Source organism: Procambarus clarkii, chromosome 18 (assembly GCF_040958095.1).
Source record: "Procambarus clarkii isolate CNS0578487 chromosome 18, FALCON_Pclarkii_2.0, whole genome shotgun sequence".
Lineage (NCBI taxonomy): Eukaryota > Metazoa > Arthropoda > Malacostraca > Decapoda > Cambaridae > Procambarus > Procambarus clarkii.
Window position 1 is genome coordinate 43,201,959 of NC_091167.1, and position 21,073 is coordinate 43,223,031.

Below are 21,073 nucleotides of genomic sequence, written 5' to 3' on the forward strand. Positions count from 1 at the left end.
GCTGACTTCATACACTGCTTCAAGTGTAGATATGATAGAACCCAGTAGGCTCAGGAACCTGTACATTTGTCGATTGACAGTTGTGAGGAGGGACCAAAGAGCCAGAGCTCAACCCCCGCAAGCACAACTATGTAAGTACAACTAGGCAAGTACAGAGGCCATGTAGATGTCAGGTGAGTGACAAGTGAGAGGCAGCACTAAAGAGCCAAAGCTCAACCCCCACAAACACAACTAGGTGAGTACAGAGAAGCCAATGTATACGGAAGGGCTAAGCCAGGCACTGCAAGACTGGCAAGGAATGAGTGACTCAGATAAGACCACGAAAAATGGGGCAGTGACCCCTGTATAACAGATAACACAGACGAGAAAAGAAGACCCCAGGAAGAAGCACGCAAGGGCCAAACAAAACGCCACAACCAATCCCCAACATGCATCCCCAGTATCAAAACTGCAGCAAAATGTCACCTCATAACATCCTGACAGTGTAACATTTACCTCATAACATTCACCTCCACCATTTTACCTCGTAACATGGCGGAGGTGGGACCCCTTGATTGACTCAAGCATGGGTTGGATATGTATATGAGTGGGACTGGATGGGGATAAATAGGAGCTTCCTCGTATGGGCCAAGAGGCCATGCGCAGTCACCTTTGTTCTTTTGGTCATATATTTGTAACCTAAACCCACGAACTAGCGCCTGGCCGACAAGACACCAGATCGCATAAACTCACCTGCAGAATGTAGGCACGAACGTTGTCACTACACAACATAGCCGAGAAGATTCTGGGAGCACTGCCAGGGGAAGAAGGCCAGAGCTGCACATGAAGAAGAAGAGTACGGTAGAGGCGAATGAGGAGCCCACACACCCGGCGTTCTCCCCATAGCGGCAATCCAGAACACCCCCAGTAGCTATGGGGCACGGACTGGAGAGATGAGAGGAGCGAGAGGCGAAGCACTCTAGAGAAAAAGGACGTGGAACTCCAGCACTTGTGTACACCGCCCATAACCAAAACAAACTCCCACGGCGCATGCGCAGGACACGAGGTTCGAACCGCACAACCCACTCGGCGGGGAGGCACCAGCTAGGAGTATTTAAAGAAAACGAGTAGTACCAAGACAGAGCACGGAGAAGCGAAACAATAAGAAAAGAATGATTCAGGACCGAAATCCAAGAAGAAGCACGGAAGAAGACCAACAAGCCCTAGAAAGAACTGGAGGGAAGCTACACCGGAAGGCGACAGATGTTCCAATAATACGGGAAGAAGCGAAAACCTTCCCGAACCTTCGAGGACACACAGAAACAAGCACAAATCACAAAGGCACATAAAGGCATAGTCGCACCTAACACTAAATGTCATGTAGAACCCCGAGAAGAGGGGAACATGATGGAGAAGTCCCGTCCCAAAGAAGGGTCAGTAAACAGAGAAGAGTACCCACCGACAGGACGGAACCGACAGACCCAAAGGACAAGGAACCGAACCTGGGGAGAGGCCGACACCCAACAACTCATACGTAGGGGGTGGGGGGGGGGTGGGGAACCCCACTCCTCGTAACCGCAAGCCTCGCTCAGAGGGTAGGAAACCCCGGTGGGGTTTAACGGGGCCCGAGGCTCCCAAGTCAGCCCCTCCCCAGCCCCAGAAACCCACACGGCAGGTGGGTTTCTGGGGCCGTTCCCCCAAAGCCCCAGCCTCACAAGAAAAGTCGGGGCAGCCGAAAAAGTACTAAGGAAGGGAGCCCACTGGCAGACTCATGCAACACGGCTGGAGGAACAGACTCGAATGCCTCCGTTGCTATCCCCAGAAGGGGAATTCCCGGAGACCGCCCGAGTCTCAAAACCATCGAAGCCCTGGCCCCAACCCTGAACCCACAGACTGTGAGGATCCGGATGCAGGGAGGAAGGGAGGGGGGGGGGAACCAGACTAGATCACAACTGGGAAAAGACAAGGGGGCATGGACGGAAACAAAACCGAAGCAACCAACACCCCCAAGCCCCGACACAACAACCAAAAAAAAATGGGGCAGCCTCGGGGCTTTCAGGGAGCAAACAACCTAGCATATTGCCACCACCTGAACTCTCAACATGCAATGCCCGTGCTGCATGCACCCACATAGTCTGCATAAGACTAGGTAACCGAGTCACAAACAAGCAACAAAACTCGCAAGACTCTGGGTCTGGTTAATACCTGGTTAAGGTATTAACCAGGTATCAGGTAAGGGAACAAAGCAACCCTCGAACTCGCGCAAAGCGAGGGGGAACTCCGGAGTCTCATCCATCAGACCCACGCGTCCCCGTGGGGATTCCCAGGGTCCTAAGATGGAACTCATGCTCAGGAAAGCCTAGGCATAGTACTGCTAACTGGTTATCTTGAGGTTATCTTGAGATGATTTCGGGGCTTTTTAGTGTCCCCGCGGCCCGGTCCTTGACCAGGCCTCCACCCCCAGGAAGCAGCCTGTGACAGCTGACTAACACCCAGGTACCTATTTTACTGCTAGGTAACAGGGGCATAGGGTGAAAGAAACTCTGCCCATTGTTTCTCGCCGGCGCCTGGGATCGAACCCAGGACCACAGGATCACAAGTCCCGCGTGCTGTCCGCTCGACCGACCGGCTCCCTGGTCGACTTGGTGCCCAAGTCTACCAAACAACTTTCCAAGAACTGAACCCCCAGGACGTGTACACTCACTGGGACATAGCACGGAGAACCACCAGAAGAAGGAAGAGTACTCAGTACACAGGGGGCAAGAACCAAGGCATACCCCCTACCAAGCAGGCAAACAAAAAGAAAACTCCACAAGTGGACAGCGGGCCCAGGCGGAACAGAGCCGGCCGCTATGATTGGTGAAAACAATCTGCGCAGTACCCTGCACCCCTACCAGTGCAAACTGCCCGCTACTTTAAGGCGAACAAGAGAGACAGAACACCCTAGCACACAAAGGGTGGACAAAAACCATGCAGTAAACGGTCTAGCAGGGGCAGAACCCAAGGAACTTGTGGAAGGTGACCCCAAGCCCCAAGGGCAGTACTTACTGGGCACCTAGGGAAGGAAATCCTAGGCGCATACAGCCCGAGTACTGGAGAATCATGCCTGGCTCACACACCACCTAGAAGACAGTCACCACACACAAGACACAGTGCAGAAACAACCACTGGAGCCAGAGCACACGACTGTTGCCAATAGCATCAGCCTCAGAATTGAGAGGTGGATTGCCAGCATGAGGATCTGGGACTCCCCCTTTCCCCTCCCAGGGAGGGGGGGAGCTGAGCAGACAGTGGCGCGGTGACATGTGACGTCATACTCGTTTGTTCGTTTCTGTTTGGGGAGTTCTATCCACTTGTTCGGCTTTTTGTAGTAATTTTCACCAGAATGGGGGTTTGTTTTGGGATGCTTACCTTTCTGGATGCCTGACTCGGTCGATGGCAGACACAGAATGCTTCCAACCACACGGGGGTTTCTATAGGACATTGCTCCTCGTGCCTTTTCTGAGGGGGGGGGGCAGGTTCTGGCTCGTGGTCCCCGGTAGGCCCATAAAACTCCATACACATGATTGATGCCAAAGTCTGATATTAGCATATCAGCATGGTAAGTTCCGGGAAGCTGACGGGGCTTTCCCCAGAAAAATAGTACAAATCATATTAGTTAGTACACAGCTTTTATCTTCGCACTAAAAAATGCTTCATGATGATAATCTTTTAAAGAGCTGCAGTTTTCTCACAAGTTAAAATTCAGGTTCTTCTGTAATACATTAGAGTTGTGAATATCCATTTTCTGATCTAAGTTTATTTGTTTAATTTGGGGAGTAGGGAAGGGCTTTGGGGGTCACACTGTAGTTACTACCTGAAAAGTAGTGATGGACGGGGTTTAGTGGCCGGTTTTCTTCTATAAAATATAAGATTATAGGTGAAAATGTAGATGTAATTCTCTCTGAAAACCATATGAAATTACTTTAATATGGATGCATCACAAAATGTGGATACTGATTTAAATATCAGAGAGGACCTGTACACCTCCATGCAGAACTATGGCCTTACAAGTCCCTTCTGTACGAGTAATGTGGCCTTAAAAGTTCCTTCTATATGAGTAATGTGGCCTTACAAGTTCCTTCTATATGAGTAATGTGGCCTTACAAGTTCCTTCTGTATGAGTAATGTGGCTTTACAAGTTCCTTCTGTATGAGTAATGTGGCCTTACAAGTTCCTTCTATATGAGTAATCTGGCCTTACAAGTCCCTTCTATATGAGTAATGTGGCCTTACAAGTTCCTTCTGTATGAGTAATGTGGCCTTACACGTTCCTTCTATATGAATAATGTGGCCTTACAAGTTCCTTCTATATGAATAATGTGGCCTTACAAGTTCCTTCTATATTTATATGTTCCTTCTATGTAATATATTCACAAACACCATTGAGCTGCTACCAAAGACCAAAGTTAACCATTGGGGAAGGCACCAATATCCAACCATTTGTCCAAGTTATATGTATTAAAATTTTACTTGCAAATATAAATAATACCTACATTATATAGAAAAACCTATGACATGAATAACAAGGAAGTCATTTACAAGTGCAATACTAAACAATTATTTAGATATCTACAGTAATATAGGTAGCCAAATTTAAAACACATGTCAGGCCATCCATCTGCCCTGGTTGTCCAATTATACTGTTGAAAATTCTTTACAAATTGGTAAATAGATTTATTAGGATTTATATTATACCCACCATCCATTCATTAAAATTGTGTTCCATTCCAAAGGCAACATTTGATACCCACAGGTCCAACCTCAGCATGGGCAGACAATGGCATTGGCCACCTCAATGTTCAGTGGCTCACTTCCTGGAAACTAATGAACATTACGATCTGTTTACTGGACATGAGAGCATGGTGTCTCAGTAGTGCTAAGTGTTTTTTTTTTTTTTTCAAATTTTTTGGCAACATTTTTTTGGGGAATGCTCGTTAAGGGCTAGACATTAGCACTGACAACCCCACATGGATTGACATAAGCACTGACATCCTTCCATGTTCAGTAGCATATTCCATAGGAACCACTGCATGTTAATTCCATTCACTGCTGCAGTCTCAGCGGCGAAGTGTTAAGACAATCGCTGGGCGCTTAGCGAGTGCTTTGGCCTAGGTTTGTATCCTGGCTGGAGAGGATTGACCGGGTGCCAATCCTTAACTGTAGCCTCTGTTCACCCAGCAGTGAATAGGTACCTGGCTGTTTAATGATTTAGCAGTTCGTAATCTGGGGAATAATTAAGATTTAGGACCTGCCCAAAATGCTATGTGTGCTAGTGGCTTTACAAGAATGTAAGAACTTTTGTACTGTATATGTAAATAAAATAAAATATAATAAAAAATTAAGATCTCAGATTATTAATGTGCATGTTGAATTGTATATAGGCATGTATTGGCGATACTGTATATTTTTTTATTTATATATACGGTGACACCTCGGCTTATGAATGGCCCTATTTATGAACTTTTCAGGTTACGAGCTCAATTTCTTTGGAAAATTTGAATCAGGTTACGAATTTTGCCTTGGGAAATGAGTCAGTTGATACACGTATGGGCCGGCCTAGAGCGTGGAGGAACAGCGATCGCGTCTCAGTTTACCAGTGGCTCACGCCTAGTGACAATCGCGCCTGAATTCTTTGTAAAGAATTTCAGTGTTTTTCAGATTTTTGGGTATTTGAACATAAAAGTAATTATTATATATCTTGCCATGGGTCCCATGAGGGTCAATGTAAGGTTTGACCTAAGAAAATAGTTGAGAGTAGAGGCAGTAGAGGATGTCCCTTCCTCATTAAGAAAATGTGTGAAGTATGGGAAGAGCTGCAAACTTTTGTTGAAAAAACTCGCCCAGATAAAGCTATAGCAGACCATTGCATTGATCTTTTAAATGACAATGTGATGTCTCACTACAGATAAGTGATAAAATGTTGGGAAAAACAAGTGTCTTCAGATTCTTAGTAAAACAAGCAAGCAATGAGCCACAAGCAGGTCCTAGTTGTATGCTGGCAAAATGTTCCAGAGAGTGTACCCCCAGAGAAGTCATCAATGTTATAATGGAAGGGGACTCCCCTTTCAAACACTAACACCTCTCCTCCTCCTCTCTCCAACCCGTCTTTCATACGCCAACAAGAGTCATCAGTAAAGGTAAGTAATAAATTGTACATATTTTAGTACTGAAGATTTGGGTGAATTAGGTATAAAATTTACTTTGAAGTTAATTTTTTTTGAAGTCTAGAACGGATTTATTCAATTTCCATTATTTCTTATGGGGAAATTGGCTTCAGTTTACAAATTTTCAGCTTACGAACCATCTCTGGGAACGGATTAAATTCGTAAGCTGAGGTACCACTGTACAAGAGGTCATACATTCTTGTAAAGCCACAAACACACACACAGTGTTTCGGGCAGGTCCTTAATCTTAATTTTCCCTGGAATATGATCCGCCAAATCATTTAACAACCAGGTACCCATTCACTGCTGGCTGAACAGGGGCATACAGTTAAGGATTGGTGCCCAGTCAATCCTCTGCAGCCAGAATACGAACCCAGTCCAAATCACTCGCGAAGCGCAGGCAGTGTGTGTTACCACTGCCTCACTTAACTGCTAATTGGATCAATATTTCTAATTGATCTTGATAGATAGATCTTGGTTTTGCTGAGTGGATACTGCCACTTGTTTCCTATGGAATTAGTGTCCGACCATATTTATTATTACCCATAGTCCACCTTGTTAGGTGTCTACCACTGTAACATTTTATACTTAACCTCAGCACTGCACCACTTGATATAATGTGTGGTGTGGTGGAGCACCACCAGACATGTGATGAAGGTTAGTGCCTGTATATTGTAAGTTTCAAAACTCCCACGGGTACACACGGCTCACATCCTGTTCCTTCAAGACTCCATTAAACAGAAGTCACCTTGAAAAAATTATCTGCATACCTCCTTACAGTGAGAGCCTCGGTAGTGCCAGAGCAACCAAGGCTGGTGCATGCAGCTCCAGTTCACAACACAGATGCAAAAGTTAGGGCCACAGCACCATTTAATGATGAATAAGACAAGTAACTGCAATTATTTTGCACTGATAGTTTTATAAATGATCCTGAGTGTAATAATAATTATGTACAAGGTTCAGATATCAGTGAACACAATGCTAGTTATAATGTTCACAGCAGGAGGCAGGCATTCACAGCACACAGCGAAGGTTTGTGAATCTTTTGCATCATTTAACATGACCTCATGTTCCTTTAGAAAATAATCTTGAGCAAAATTATTCATATTCATGATTTAGTGACAGGAATCTGATAATAATAGCAGTATTCAAAGTGATAATAGCAATGTACATGGTGTATTTCTAGGAATTTTGGTGCGTCAGGTGGCGTCGGCTGATGGAGTCAGCTGGTCGTAGCGCGTACCTCTATGCTGTGCTAATATTTCATTACCACACACACAATTACTTAGTGGTTCATTATGGTTTATAAAAATATAGATGTATATAATGTGTGTATATAGCTTAATAACAGCAAAAACACTGTTGTACAGTATTCTGCTAAGAATATAAAATATACATGTCACTAGATATGAGCATTATATTTTGAGCATAATGATGTTGAACACATTTAACTATATAAATTCCACAATATTACACAATATTGAATAATTTTACTGAAAAAAACTGAGATAAAACCAATGAGACATTGAAATAATCATGGAAAAATGTATTTGTGGCTTCTTCAACCACACAGCTGTCAAGTAGTAGGCAGATTTTGGAATCTTGTTCTTTGTTTATAAACTATCAACACACGATAGTGGTTCATTATGGTGCACAAAAAACCAGCGTTGAATGTAATGAAACACAATTTTCTGGGTGAGACCTGGAGGCTTCTCAGAGCTAACTGGTCAGATATGAATGTATTAGACCCCTGGCATCAGTCAAGCGAATGGAATTCTTAGACCTACCAGGGACCACAAGCCAGAACCTGGCCTCCTCAGAGAGGCACGAGGAGCAATGGAAGAGGAACGAGGAGTTACAGAATCCCCCGTGTGGTTGGAAGCATTCTATGTCTGCCATCAACAGGGTCAAGCACCCAGAAAGGTAAGTACCCCAAAACAAACCCCTATTCTGGTTAAGAAATTGCTACTGAAAGCCCAATTAGTGGCCAGAATTCCTAAAATGAAAACGAGCAAACGAGCACCCTGCAGAAAATGCACCCCTGTAGACTCTGCAAAAGCAACGGACAAAAAGGGGACGAAATTCTAAGAGCCAGAGCCCAAGTGGAGTCCAAAAATTGGACGAGCACTACCTGCCAGCACACGAGGCAGGAAACAAGAATAGAGACACCGCTTCCTTCATAATCGCTGCAAAAACTTCAACAAGGCAGCCGACGCTCGAGCTGCCGAGGCTTGCGCACTGGACACAGGTTTTGAACCTAGCTCCTCCACATCCTCCTCGAGCCAGTCCAAAGACAGTTCCAACAGGGAAAAATAAGTGTAAGACCAAAGCCAAATGCCCATGGGAGCAGAAATACTTGGCCCACAAGGGACACCTGTTATCCCAGAGCTACCAAGCAAGCAAACTAAAAGCTGACCCCTGCAATGTCTGCAAGCATGGGGACCTAGTGGAGGACCACTTAAATGATATAAGTGGTCCCAAAGTCACACCAGAAAAAAAAAAAAAAAAAAAAGCACAACGTCTCCAGGGAACAGAGCTACTCTGTCATCAGTATAGTAGTATATAGTATAGATATATATAGTAGTAGATATAGTAGTATATCATCAGATATAGTAGTATATCAGACAGCTGCACAGTACCTTGTGCCCCAGCCAGCAATGATACTACCTTCTACCCAAGGCCAAACAGAGTAAGAACCACCCCAACTGAACCCCAAGGGCAGGCAAACACCGAGCAGCAACCGAACCACACGGAGGTAGCCTCTCCTGAACAGTTCATGGAAGATAACCCTAAGTCGCAAAGGCAGTACTTACAGGGCACCTAGGGAAGGTGGCCCTAGGTGCATGCATCCCCAGTACTCTTATGTTACTCTTGGCTCGCACACCACTAACACAGATCATCATCACTGCTCTGCAGCACTGCTCAAAAGGATGGAGCCAGTCGCTCGACTGTCACCAACACAACATCCTCTTGAACCGAGGTTGGCTAGCCAGAGCGGGAGGTCTAGGACTCCCTTTTCCTTCCCAGGGAGGGGGCGAGTTGTGCAGACAGCGGTGCAGCAGCTATGGTGACATCATGCTTGTTTGCTTGTTTTCAATTGGGGAGTTTTGTTTGTTTGCTAATTCGGTTTTCCATTTGCCATTTTTAACCAGCTGTAGCTTGTTTTGGAATTCCTACCTTTCTTGGTGCCTGACCTGGTAGATGGCCACATAGACCTGATCACATAGGTCAGGTCAGGTGATTCTAATTACACAGGGGTGTCTTTAGGCCACTGCTCTTCGTGCCTCTCTTGAGGGGGCCAGGTTCTGGCACTGGTCCTCGGTAGGCTTAGAACGCCATCGACTGACTGTTGCCACAGTCTAATATATGCATATCAGCCCAGTATAGCTCTGGGAAGCCAAAGGGGCTCTCCACAAAAAACAGAAAAAAATCAGAGACAATGAAATAATTAGGTAATAATATCTTTGTGGCAACTTCTGCCTGACTGCACGGGTGGAGGAGACACCAGCGTGGGACGATTACTGTGTCAGTGTCTCAATTTTGCCAGACTTCCTCGCCGTATTGCAGCCAAAATATGTCACCTACAATTTTTAATTATTTTTCCCGTGATCAGGACACACATTTTAACAATCTTAGAAGATTTTTTTTTTGTGCCTGACAAGTGTTACAGGCTATAATCACAAGCGCTGCCCAGGGGTTAAAAGTGTTAATTAAAATTAAAAAAAAAAAAAAAAAATAAAATGCTGCACTACAGAACATAATTCATTACTACAACTATTACTGCTACAATCTCTACTTAGCAATTAGTTTTCCATACAGCCTAAAGAATATGCATTCATATAAGCATAAAAGAATGAAAGTTTTGTCAACATACCTGTGATTAGCAACAACTGCATCATTAGTTGTTCTAATATCATTTTCTGAATGTTCAACAACAATGGAAGGTTGCCGAGTGTTGTGGTACTTGTGCCGGACTCTTTCAGAGTCTGTGTTGTCTTCAATATCAGCATCGCTGATCTCTGATAAAAAAAAAAAAAATAGGATTAACTTTGGTTTTATCATTATTTTGCATGTTTATCATTCATAAAGCTTATCAATATTTATATATCATCCTACAACCACATGACACCATGAAGACCTTAACCACACATGACACTTCATAAAGACCACAACTTGCTACAGTACCACAGAGCAGAGACTGGGAACCAACCAGAGAGAGTAGACTCCCCTAGCCTCTGTCACATCACTATAGGGGGCAGTCGCTATAAATTCCAACACATACTGTATAAACATTCCTACCTTACTACAATCCTTTCTAACTAGCCCTATAATTTTCCGAATACGGTATCATTCTCAACATATTCTCACAACATTCAGGGCCTATCACCATAAAAGACATACCCTACTAAGGGTTCCTCACATTCTCCATATAAACAAATCCCATACGATCCTGGTTCCAATATGCAACAATGGGGCCAGGGGTCATAACATTAGCTAAAGGATGAATAAGGAAATGACCAATGTATGAAGGGTTGGTACCAGTAGACCCACACCCTGATACAGCTAAGCAGCTCAAATCAATGAAGGAGATTGATAATCAGACTGACCCGTAGCCAGTTGAGGTAGAAGTGACTGAGAGAAAGCTGGATGATAACTGATACAACCATTAACACTTTCCGGCTCTTGGCGAATGTAAAAAAAACAACCGTAAGTGCTCCCGGCGTTTTGCCACGTAAGCGTAAAAACAAAAATGTGTATACTCTTTTTACTCTCATGACCTTAGTTCTCGAGCTACGTATTTCATTTTGGTACCAACGTGTTCGCAATAAAATTCTCTAGAAGAACATCAGTAAAAAAAGTCACGAAACGTATAGGGATACCAGCATCAAATAAATAACTACGAAGATGACTCGCCGTGAGCGCCCAACAGCAACAAAATGTTTTTACTCTTGGGATTGTTATCACCTCCACACTTATCCTACAGCGTTAATTTTGGTATCAATGGACTTGCAATGAAATTACCAACACGGTGATATGAATATAAGCGTAGAATAATGATTGCGGCCCGCCCGCAAGAGTGTGGGAAGTGGTGAAATTGTTACCCGGTGTCGGTGACGGGACGACGCACGGCGCTTTGAAAGTTTACACTTATTTCATTCTCATGACATTATTATTCTATGTACGTCATTCATTTTTGTGTCAATGTGTTCGCAATAGAATGTTCTATGAGCCCGTAGGTAAAAAAGATCAACAAAGCGTAAGATAGAATAGCGCCAAATATAAAACAACGCTGGAACATATCAGTGAGAATCAAACACACACGAAATGTTTTTACTTTTGTTATGTTTGTGAACCTTTCATGAACTTATTGTACCATCCAGCCTATTGGTGAGAAAGAGAGCCTCATGGCGCGCAGTTTGAAACAAACCCAAAGTAAAGCGGATAAAAATTGAATTTTATACAAATATTTTAAAAGAGGACATAAGTTTATGTCCACTATGCGGGAGCGGGTAGGCGAAACAGGACTCCGGGGTGCGTCCTCATCCCGCGAAAGTGTTAATGGGGAGATGCTCGTATACTTTCTTAGAAAACATTGGTGGATTGTGATTGGTTCAAATCACTGAATCATACAGGCTGATCACACAATCAGATAAAGGATGAGCACCAACAAGAAAATTTAACTTAGAAAAAGCAACATAGATCAAAGGGCAAACCATAAACCAGGCAGAAGAGGACACGGCCCCAAGACCAGGACATCTCAGATTACACATAAACAGGGCAGAGGTGAAACAATGTGAGAAACAGCTTCCAAGACAGTAATTACCTAAGTGTAATTACCTAAGTGTAGTTACAGGATGAGAGCTACGCTCGTGGTGTCCCGTCTTCCCAGCACTCTTTGTCATATAACGCTTTGAAACTACTGACGGTCTTGGCCTCCACCACCTTCTCACTTAACTTGTTCCAACCGTCTACCACTCTATTTGCGAAGGTGAATTTTCTTATATTTCTTCGGCATCTGTGTTTAGCTAGTTTAAATCTATGACCTCTTGTTCTTGAAATTCCAGGTCTCAGGAAGTCTTCTCTGTCGATTTTATCAATTCCTGTTACAATTTTGTATGTAGTGATCATATCACCTCTTTTTCTTCTGTCTTCTAGTTTTGGCATATTTAATGCTTCTAACCTCTCCTCGTAGCTCTTGCCCTTCAGTTCTGGGAGCCACTTAGTAGCATGTCTTTGCACCTTTTCCAGTTTGTTGATGTGCTTCTTAAGATATGGGCACCACACAACAGCTGCATATTCTAGCTTTGGCCTAACAAAAGTCATGAACAATTTCTTTAGTATATCGCCATCCATGTATTTAAATGCAATTCTGAAGTTAGAAAGCATAGCATAGGCTCCTTGCACAATATTCTTTATGTGGTCCTCAGGTGATAGTTTTCTATCTAGAACCACTCCTAGATCTCTTTCTTTATCAGAATTCTTTAAAGATTTCTCACATAATATATAGGTTGTGTGGGGTCTATGTTCTCCTATTCCACATTCCATAACATGACATTTATTAACATTAAATTCCATTTGCCAAGTGGTGCTCCATATACTTATTTTGTCCAGGTCTTCTTGAAGGGCATGACAGTCATCTAAATTTCTTATCCTTCCTATTATCTTAGCATCATCAGCAAACATGTTCATATAATTCTGTATACCAACTGGTAGATCATTTATGTACACAATAAACATCACTGGTGCAAGAACTGAACCCTGTGGTACTCCACTTGTGACATTTCTCCATTCCGATACATTGCCTCTGATTACTGCCCTCATTTTTCTATCAGTCAGAAAATTTTTCATCCATGATAGAAGCTTACCTGTCACCCCTCCAATATTTTCCAGTTTCCAGAACAACCTCTTATGTGGAACTCTGTCGAAAGCCTTTTTTAGGTCCAGATAGATGCAGTCAACCCAACCATCTCTTTCCTGTAATATCTCTGTGGCTCGATCATAGAAACTGAGTAAATTCGATACACAGGATCTTCCAGATCGAAAACCATACTGTCTGTCTGATATTATATCATTTCTCTCTAGGTGTTCTACCCATTTAGTTTTGATTAGTTTTTCCAATACTTTCACTATTACACTTGTCAATGATACAGGTCTATAATTGAGGGGGTCTTCCCTGCTGCCACTTTTGTAGATTGGAACTATGTTAGCCTGTTTCCACCCGTCTGCTACGATTCCTGTACACAGGGATGCCTGAAAGATCAGGTGAAGTGGAATGCTGAGCTCAGATGCACATTCTCTCAGAACCCATGGTGAAACGCCATCTGGGCCAGCTGCTTTGTTCTTACCGAGCTCCTTGAGCATTTTTTCCACTTCGTCTCTAGACACCTCTTTGTGTTCTATGTTGTTCTCTGGAATTCTTATTGTATCTGGTTCCCTAAAGATTTCATTTTGTACAAACACACTTTGGAACTTTTCGTTTAGTGTTTCACACATTTCCTTTTCATCTTCCGTGAATCTATTTCCCATTTTCAACCTCTGAATATTATCCTTTACCTGCAATTTGTTGTTTATGAATTTATAGAATAGACCTGGTTCTGTTTTACATTTGTCCGCAATCCCTTTTTCAAAATTTCTTTCTGCCTCTCTCCTCACTGCCGTGTAGTTGTTTCTCGCATCTTTGTATCGCTGGTATGTTTGGGGGTTCGGCCTCTTCCTGTATTGATTCCATTTTTGTGTCTTTCGGTCTCTAGCCCTCTCGCAATTTCTATTGAACCAATCCTGTTTCCTAGTTCTGCATCTCTGTTTTGGTATAAATTTTTTTGTGCCTTTATCATATATTTCACAAAACTTGCCATACATCTCATTCACTTCCTTGCCTAGCATCAAGTCTGTCCAATTATACTCACTAAAAAAATTTCTAAGGTCACCATAATGTCCTCTCCTGAAGTCTGGTTTTTCAACTGCTTCAACCTCCTTATTTTCTTCCAGCTTATAACGCATTGCATACTTTATTCCCAAAAAGACATGGTCACTTTTACCCAAGGGAGGAAGGTACTGAATGTCAAACATCTCTTCCTCCTTCCTGGTAAATATCAAATCTAGCATGGAGGGAACGTCCCCTTCCCTCATCCTCGTAGCTTGTTTAACATGTTGATACAAGAATGTTTCCAGGATGAGGTCTACAAATTTACAGGTCCAAAAATCTTCAGTTTTAGCTTCATATGCTTCCCAGTCTATGGATTTCAAGTTGAAGTCACCGACTATCAACAGTCGTGATCTATCGTTATCCGCTCCCGCTATAATCTCTCTCATTATTGTTATAAGACCTTCACGTTTACTATCTAGCTCCTCCTTTGACCATGTGCTGCTTGGCGGTGGACTATATGCATTTATCATCATTAGTTTATCATCCTCATAGCAGATCTCTAGTGCTATTATGTCAACTTCTTGTGGATTGGCAGTCATTATTTCCTTCACCTTTAGGTGTTCTTTTACCAGCACAGCAACGCCACCGCCTTTCCTAATTTTTCTGTCCCTTCTCCAAATTGAGTAGCCCCTTGGGAATATGACCTCATTTAAAATTACATCTTCAAGTTTTGTCTCCGTGAGTGCAACAATGTCTGGAGTCTGCAGCTGTATTACATCACTTAACTCCAGTATCTTCGATCTCACTCCATCTATGTTGGTGTATGCAATCTTCAGGAACTTGTTCCCCCTCTCCTTATTCTTCACTCCCCCTCTCTCTATTGATTTTGTTGGTTTGCCTTTATGTACCACTTTACTGGTTTGCCTACCCCTATCACTTTGTAGAAAAAAGAATTTATTTCTTCTTCATTCCTGCTCTCATTTAAATGTTTTGCCTCGGCGAGGTTCAGTGGAAAAGTTTTGACGCTGAATGAGAGCAGTAGCGGCTCCACATGTGCCAAACAATAAGAAGTGACAGTATTCGGTATGAGATGCTGATCTAGAAACAACCAAGCAAGGAACAAAAGAACCACATGAACTGAGAGAAAAGAATGACGAGAAAGGGAAAGGAAGTGGCAAAAAACCAGCGTTGAATGTAATGAAATGCCATTTTCTGAGTGTCACCCAGAAGCTTCCCAGAGCTATCCAGTCTGATATGTATATCATTAGACTTTGGCATCAGTGTGAATGGAGTTCTAGGCCTACCGGAGACCACGACCCAGAACCTGGCCCCCTCAGAGAGGAACGAGGAGCAATGGCCTATAGAAATGCACGTGGGATTTGGAGCATTCTATGTCTTCCATCGACCTGGCCAGGCACCCAGAAAGGTAAGCGCCTCAAAACAAACCCCTATTCTGGTTAAAACTACTAAAATAGACAAACGAGTAGACAGAACTCCCCAAATGAAAACGAGCAAATGGGCATCACGTCACACGAGCCGTGCCGCATGTCTGCGCCGGCCTTACTTAGAAGGCACCGAGAGCACAAAAGCCGCACAAAAAGGCCCACCTCGACAAAAAATCAAGGCTCTGGCACGACCACAACACGTGCCAAGACCCAAAAATAGCGATCTGCAAACCAGGAAGACCCTGGAACCCCAGTAGGCAGAACCGGGTCACACATGAGGTAACCAAAGGCCTCCTGAACCCTCAAAGGGGGGCCCAAGAGGAAGAAACCTCCAGAACGAAACCAAAGAATCCAAAGGTACCCGGAATTGAACCTGGGAGCCCAAACCACCACATTTGTTGGCAGAAATGCACCACAGAAAAGGCAAATCACAGCACCCAGACAGAACCCCAGTGAAACTGCCAAATGGACTGAAAACTGAGGGGACATAAGGTGTGGGAGCAAGCATAAACAGACAGGGACACTGGGCCCAAACCCCAGGGCCCAGACTCAAACAGACAGAAAACACAAAACTGGGGTAAAAACCAACACCCAAGTGTTCTCAGAGGAACAGAAGAAGGGCAGAACGCTTGAGAAAAAGCAAAGAAATGGCAACAGGAGGATAAAACCCTGAAGGAGATGAAAAACTCCCCCAAAACGCGAGCTCGCACACCCAGGCATAGGTAAACAAACCTCAACGCCGCCCCAGGGGCCAGGGGGGGAATCAACCCACAGAAACAAAATGGCCACCACAACAAAGAAGATGCGACAGATGCAAGAGATCAGAAAATACGCCAGCAAATGTAGGAAGTAAGGAAACGAGAGGGATGAAAAACCCCGCTCTCAAAGCAGAAAACCCAGGCAGGGGCAAACAGTCCCAGAACTGCTAGTGGGCAACCCCCACTGCCCTGGGGCATGCCATGTGTCCCAAGAAAGTAAGTGGTAAAGGTCAACCTAAGCTTAAACTAGCTGTGATGACGACGATAGACGAAAAATACTAGATCATTCATAGTGAATGAATGTGATGTCTCACTACAGACAAATGTTAAAATGTAGGGAAAAACAAGTGTCTTCAAGAGAGGTTTTTAGTAAGACAAGAAAGCAGAGCCATAACCAGGTGGCTCGACCACAACTAGTGGTATTCCTGCAAAATGTAGGAGACAGAGTATCCCAGAAATGTCATCACTGCTGTTATAATGGAAGGGGACTCCCCCTTCCAAACACTAACACCTCTTTTCTGCTCACCGTCTTTCATACGCCAACAAGAGTCCTCAATAAAGGTAAGGTACTTATGAGTAATATTCTGTATAAATGTATTTTTTAGTTAATATTTTGGTGTGCGGAACGGATTACAGTAATTCAATTTACATTATTTCTTATGGAAAAATTTATTTTGGTTTTATAATTTTCGGTGGACGAACTGTATCTTGCAACAGATTAAATTCGTAAACGGAGGGGCCACTGTAGTTGTAATGAAGTATAACATAGGCCTTTTGGCCAATATGGGACAGCTCCTATTTATATTTCGGATAATAAGTAGGAGAAGCCATATACTGTATGGGACAATATGCCGTGTTATATGAATGAGTTTAGGAGGATATAAATAGGAGCTGTCGGGCATGAGCTACAAGGCAGATCCTATTTATACTCCCAGTGATAAATAGGAGCTACCTCACATGGCCCAAGCAGCCATTTATGACTGAGCTTGGGAGGGTGTATGTTGACAGATGGCTGCTGCTGGGCCATGACACGCTCAACTTGTTCTATGCACAAAACACACTATAATAAAAACGTGTAGTTTATTTCCTCTTTCCTGTAAATTTTGCATCCAAATTAATCATTCTATTATTATTTTTTTTTGTGCACATAGGCAGACATGGATGCTAACTCGTAACAACACCTTAAGGGTTAAATGAGGAGATTTTGAAAGTACAGTACAGTACAGTAATAAAGACTCGGAATATTTACCTGTGGATGAACCTTTTTTCTTGGAAATGGCACTATCACTTCCATTGGCTTTACTGTCACTTTCAGTCTCTTCTGAGTCATCATCATCACCATCATCCCCATCATCATCATCATCATTGTCATTATCATCAAATTCCTCATTTTCACCCATTTCTGTGAAACTTTTTGATTCTTTAGTTTCATCAGCTTTTTCATCTGCTAGTGTCTTACTCACTGTCTCCTCACACTCGTTTTCTTCTTTTATGCTAGTTGAAGAGATTCCCCCATTTGTTTTCTTCTTCTTTACATCACCACCCTTTCCCACTAGTGAATCATCTTCCTCGTCTTCTTCAAAATCATATTCAGAATCCTCATCACTTTCTTCTCCATCACTTTCCTTATCCCTTCTCCCAACTTTTCTTGCTGCCATCAACTGCTTAAATTTTGAACTTTCACCCCTTTTCTTTACAACTGTTGTTTCCTTTTCATCAGCATTCTTCTCACTCTCCTTCTTAGCTCTTTCTTCCAAATCTTCTGGTCGACTCTTCTCTGTTATTCTCCTTTTCACTCTTTCATTTTCTACTACTGTTGATGTACCTATCTCTTCCTCGTGTTCTTCTGTATTTGCTCGCATGCAAGATGGAGCTAAACTTCCACCTTTATTGTGCTTCTTTGTGCTCCTACGCTGTTTTTTATCTGCTCTCTTCTGCTTTTTCAATTGATGTTTTGAGACAGTGTTATTGCTTGCAGGTCTACCAAAGCAGTCAAAGGCACAATCATCATCTGGAGATACCTTCTTTGGCTTCCCCTGTAATGCAACATAAAGCAAAAGTGAAACATAATACTGGCTCATATACTCCTTACTATGCATATACTCCATAATACTCCTTAACTTTTAACTGTTTTCAGATAATGTCAATATTTGCCATTAGTCATAATGAAAACAAGTATATTTTACAAATTTTAGTCGGAAAATAACTGGACTATCTTAATATTTAGGATACAATAGAAATGCTGTGAATGATTATAGTTAAATTCTTGATTATATTTTGTCTTGAAGTTTTTATCCCTCAAAAACCAGCGTCGAATGTAATGAGACGCCATTTTCTGGGTGAGTCCCGGAGGCTCCCCGGAGCTATCCAGGCTGATATGAATATACCTAAACTTTGGCATCAGTCAGTGTGGGTGGAGTTCTAGGCCTACCGGGGACCACAGCCAGAACCTGGCCCCCTCAGAGAGGCATGATGAGCAATGTCCTATAGAAATGCACATGTGATTTGGAGCATTCTATATCTGCCATCGACTGGGACAGGCACCCAGAAAGATAGGCGCCCCAAAACAAACCCCTATTCTGGTTAAAAAAACGAAAATAGACAAACTAGGCGACAGAACTCGCCAAATGAAAACGAGCAAACAACCATGACATCACACGAGATGCGCCGCATGTCTGTGCAGCTTCCCCCTTCCCGGGAGGGAGAAGGGGCGAGCCCCAGACCCCCGCACCGGTGATCCACACCCCAGTTCTAAGACTGGATATCAAAAACACGCGAAAAACTGCCGACTAGAAGGGAGGGAAGGATGCCGGGGAGCTTTCAGGACTCACTCAGAAAATGGCGTTTCATTACATTCAATGCTGGTTTTCTGGGGGGAGCCCCAACAGCACCCAGACCTACTTCACCAAAGACGAAACTGGAGGGACTTACCCGGGAGGCGCTCGGTTTTCACATCTCAACTAGAAGTTGAGACAACAGGCTGCAACTGCAGACCCAAAGCTGTATAGGCCTGACTAGGCCCAGGAACATTTACGAGGTAGCATGCAGCCAGGACCCTGTTTGACCGCCAAAAACCCTGTGCCCTAATGTCAGACCAGGACATGTTATCGAAGACGGCAGCAAAGGCAGCAAACTTATGAACGTCATGGGCACAGTTATAGACCGCAGGCTGGCTAGACTTAATAACCCTGCGTACAACCTATGAGACCCGCACCCGCAAAATGGGAACAAGTGAAACCGGATCAACCCAAAGCGTGTCCCCTGCCACCGAGGCCGTGGCACGCAAATAACGGCGGAGGGCTGCAACCGGACACAACACATGATGCACCCCCGGCCTGACCAACCAAGTATTAATAACCCAAGGACCCATTTGGAAAGCAGTAGTCTCATTCTTCGCCAGAAAAGGAGATGGCTGAAAAGGAACCGGAAAGACCACCAAGTTCATACTGCCACCGAGACGAAGCCCGCAGGTGGGACACCATCAAAGAAGCTACCCGATCACCATAGAGATGGTGATATACTCGGGTCAAAAAGACCAAACGCGAAGACTTGAGGAGATCGAACCAGTATTGTAATGGACCGGACCAATCTGTGAAAGAGGCGGAGCCGCGTGAAAACCTCTGGGTTAGGACACCGAGCAAGCAGCGCCTGAAACCACGGCTGGGCTGGCCAACACAAGGCCAAGAGGACAACTCTCCTTTAATAAGTCTACAAACGAGCCAGGACCTGGAGCAGCAGCTGAATCGGGGGGAAGAGGTACAGGAACCCCCACCTCTAGCAATCCTGCCAAAAGGAATTGACCCCGGCGGCCTTGCAGTCGGGAAAGGCTGCTACATACACCGGAAGACATCTTGACCACGCCGACCTGAAGAGGTCCACGTCCGGACGCCTGAACGTCTGGCAGAGCCATCTGAATGAGTCGGCGTCGATGGTCCATTCCGTGGAGAGAGAAACAAAATGAGACAGGCCGTACTCCAGGACATTGGACAACCCCCCGAATGTGAACTGCCAGGAGTGCCAAACCCAGAACACTCAGCAGACTAGTCACCCGAAGCAACCAACCCCAAAGAGTCAAGAACTGCATCGAACCCCATCGGTTCAGGCAATGAACCATCGTGGAGCAGTCTGAATGGAGCCGGATCGTCGATCCGTGGGCGACCTGAATCCACCAAAGAGCATATCACACTGCCCTGAACACCGTGCTGTGGGCTGTACTGTGGGCCCAATGAAAGGACAGACCACACCGTCCCTGGCTGGCCTGGTGAGCACCGGTCACAAAGTGCTAACCGAGAGACGACGCATCCTTGAACACATCGAGCGAGGGCTCAGGTAGGCGCAAAGGCACTGAACCCAGAGAAAAACGAAGAGGAAGCCAGCGATGCAGCAGCAGACGCAAGGCCCCCGGAGACCGAACCCAGCGATTGCAAGAGAGGCGAAAGGGACATCCCCGAAGGAACCAGAACAGCCGACTCTTCCTACTTAAGTCGTCGCCGAGCGAAAGTGTTAACACTTTCGCTCTGCAACAACTCAATGCCGAGTCATCCGTAAAACAGAGGCATGCCCGGCGACGACTCAGCATTGTCTTCAGTACGGCAACAGTAGCAGTGTTTTCGAGAAGGTCTTGCTGCAGTTTTGGACATTATATGCATATACACTTGTAGGGAATTTCATTGCGAATACATTGATACCAAAATGAAAGTCCTAGGACCAGAATTGAGGTAACAAAGTTGAAACGAGCATACCAATTTTATTGCTCTTTATTAGCGCTCACGTGGGTAACGCTCTGTCACTTTCTCTGTTTGCTATGGGTGGTACACCA

At 44.2% G+C, this 21,073-nt stretch overlaps 1 protein-coding gene across 1 annotated transcript in view; it reads right to left on the reverse strand.

Moving 5' to 3' along the window:
- Nucleotides 1–21,073, reverse strand: part of Usp16-45 (ubiquitin specific protease 16/45) — a 214,554-nt gene that overhangs the window by 56,337 nt on the left and 137,144 nt on the right. The window contains 3 exon segments of the mRNA XM_069326551.1: nt 3,836–3,922; nt 10,059–10,203; nt 17,504–18,290. Coding sequence (XP_069182652.1) covers nt 3,836–3,922; nt 10,059–10,203; nt 17,504–18,290 — 1,019 coding nt within the window.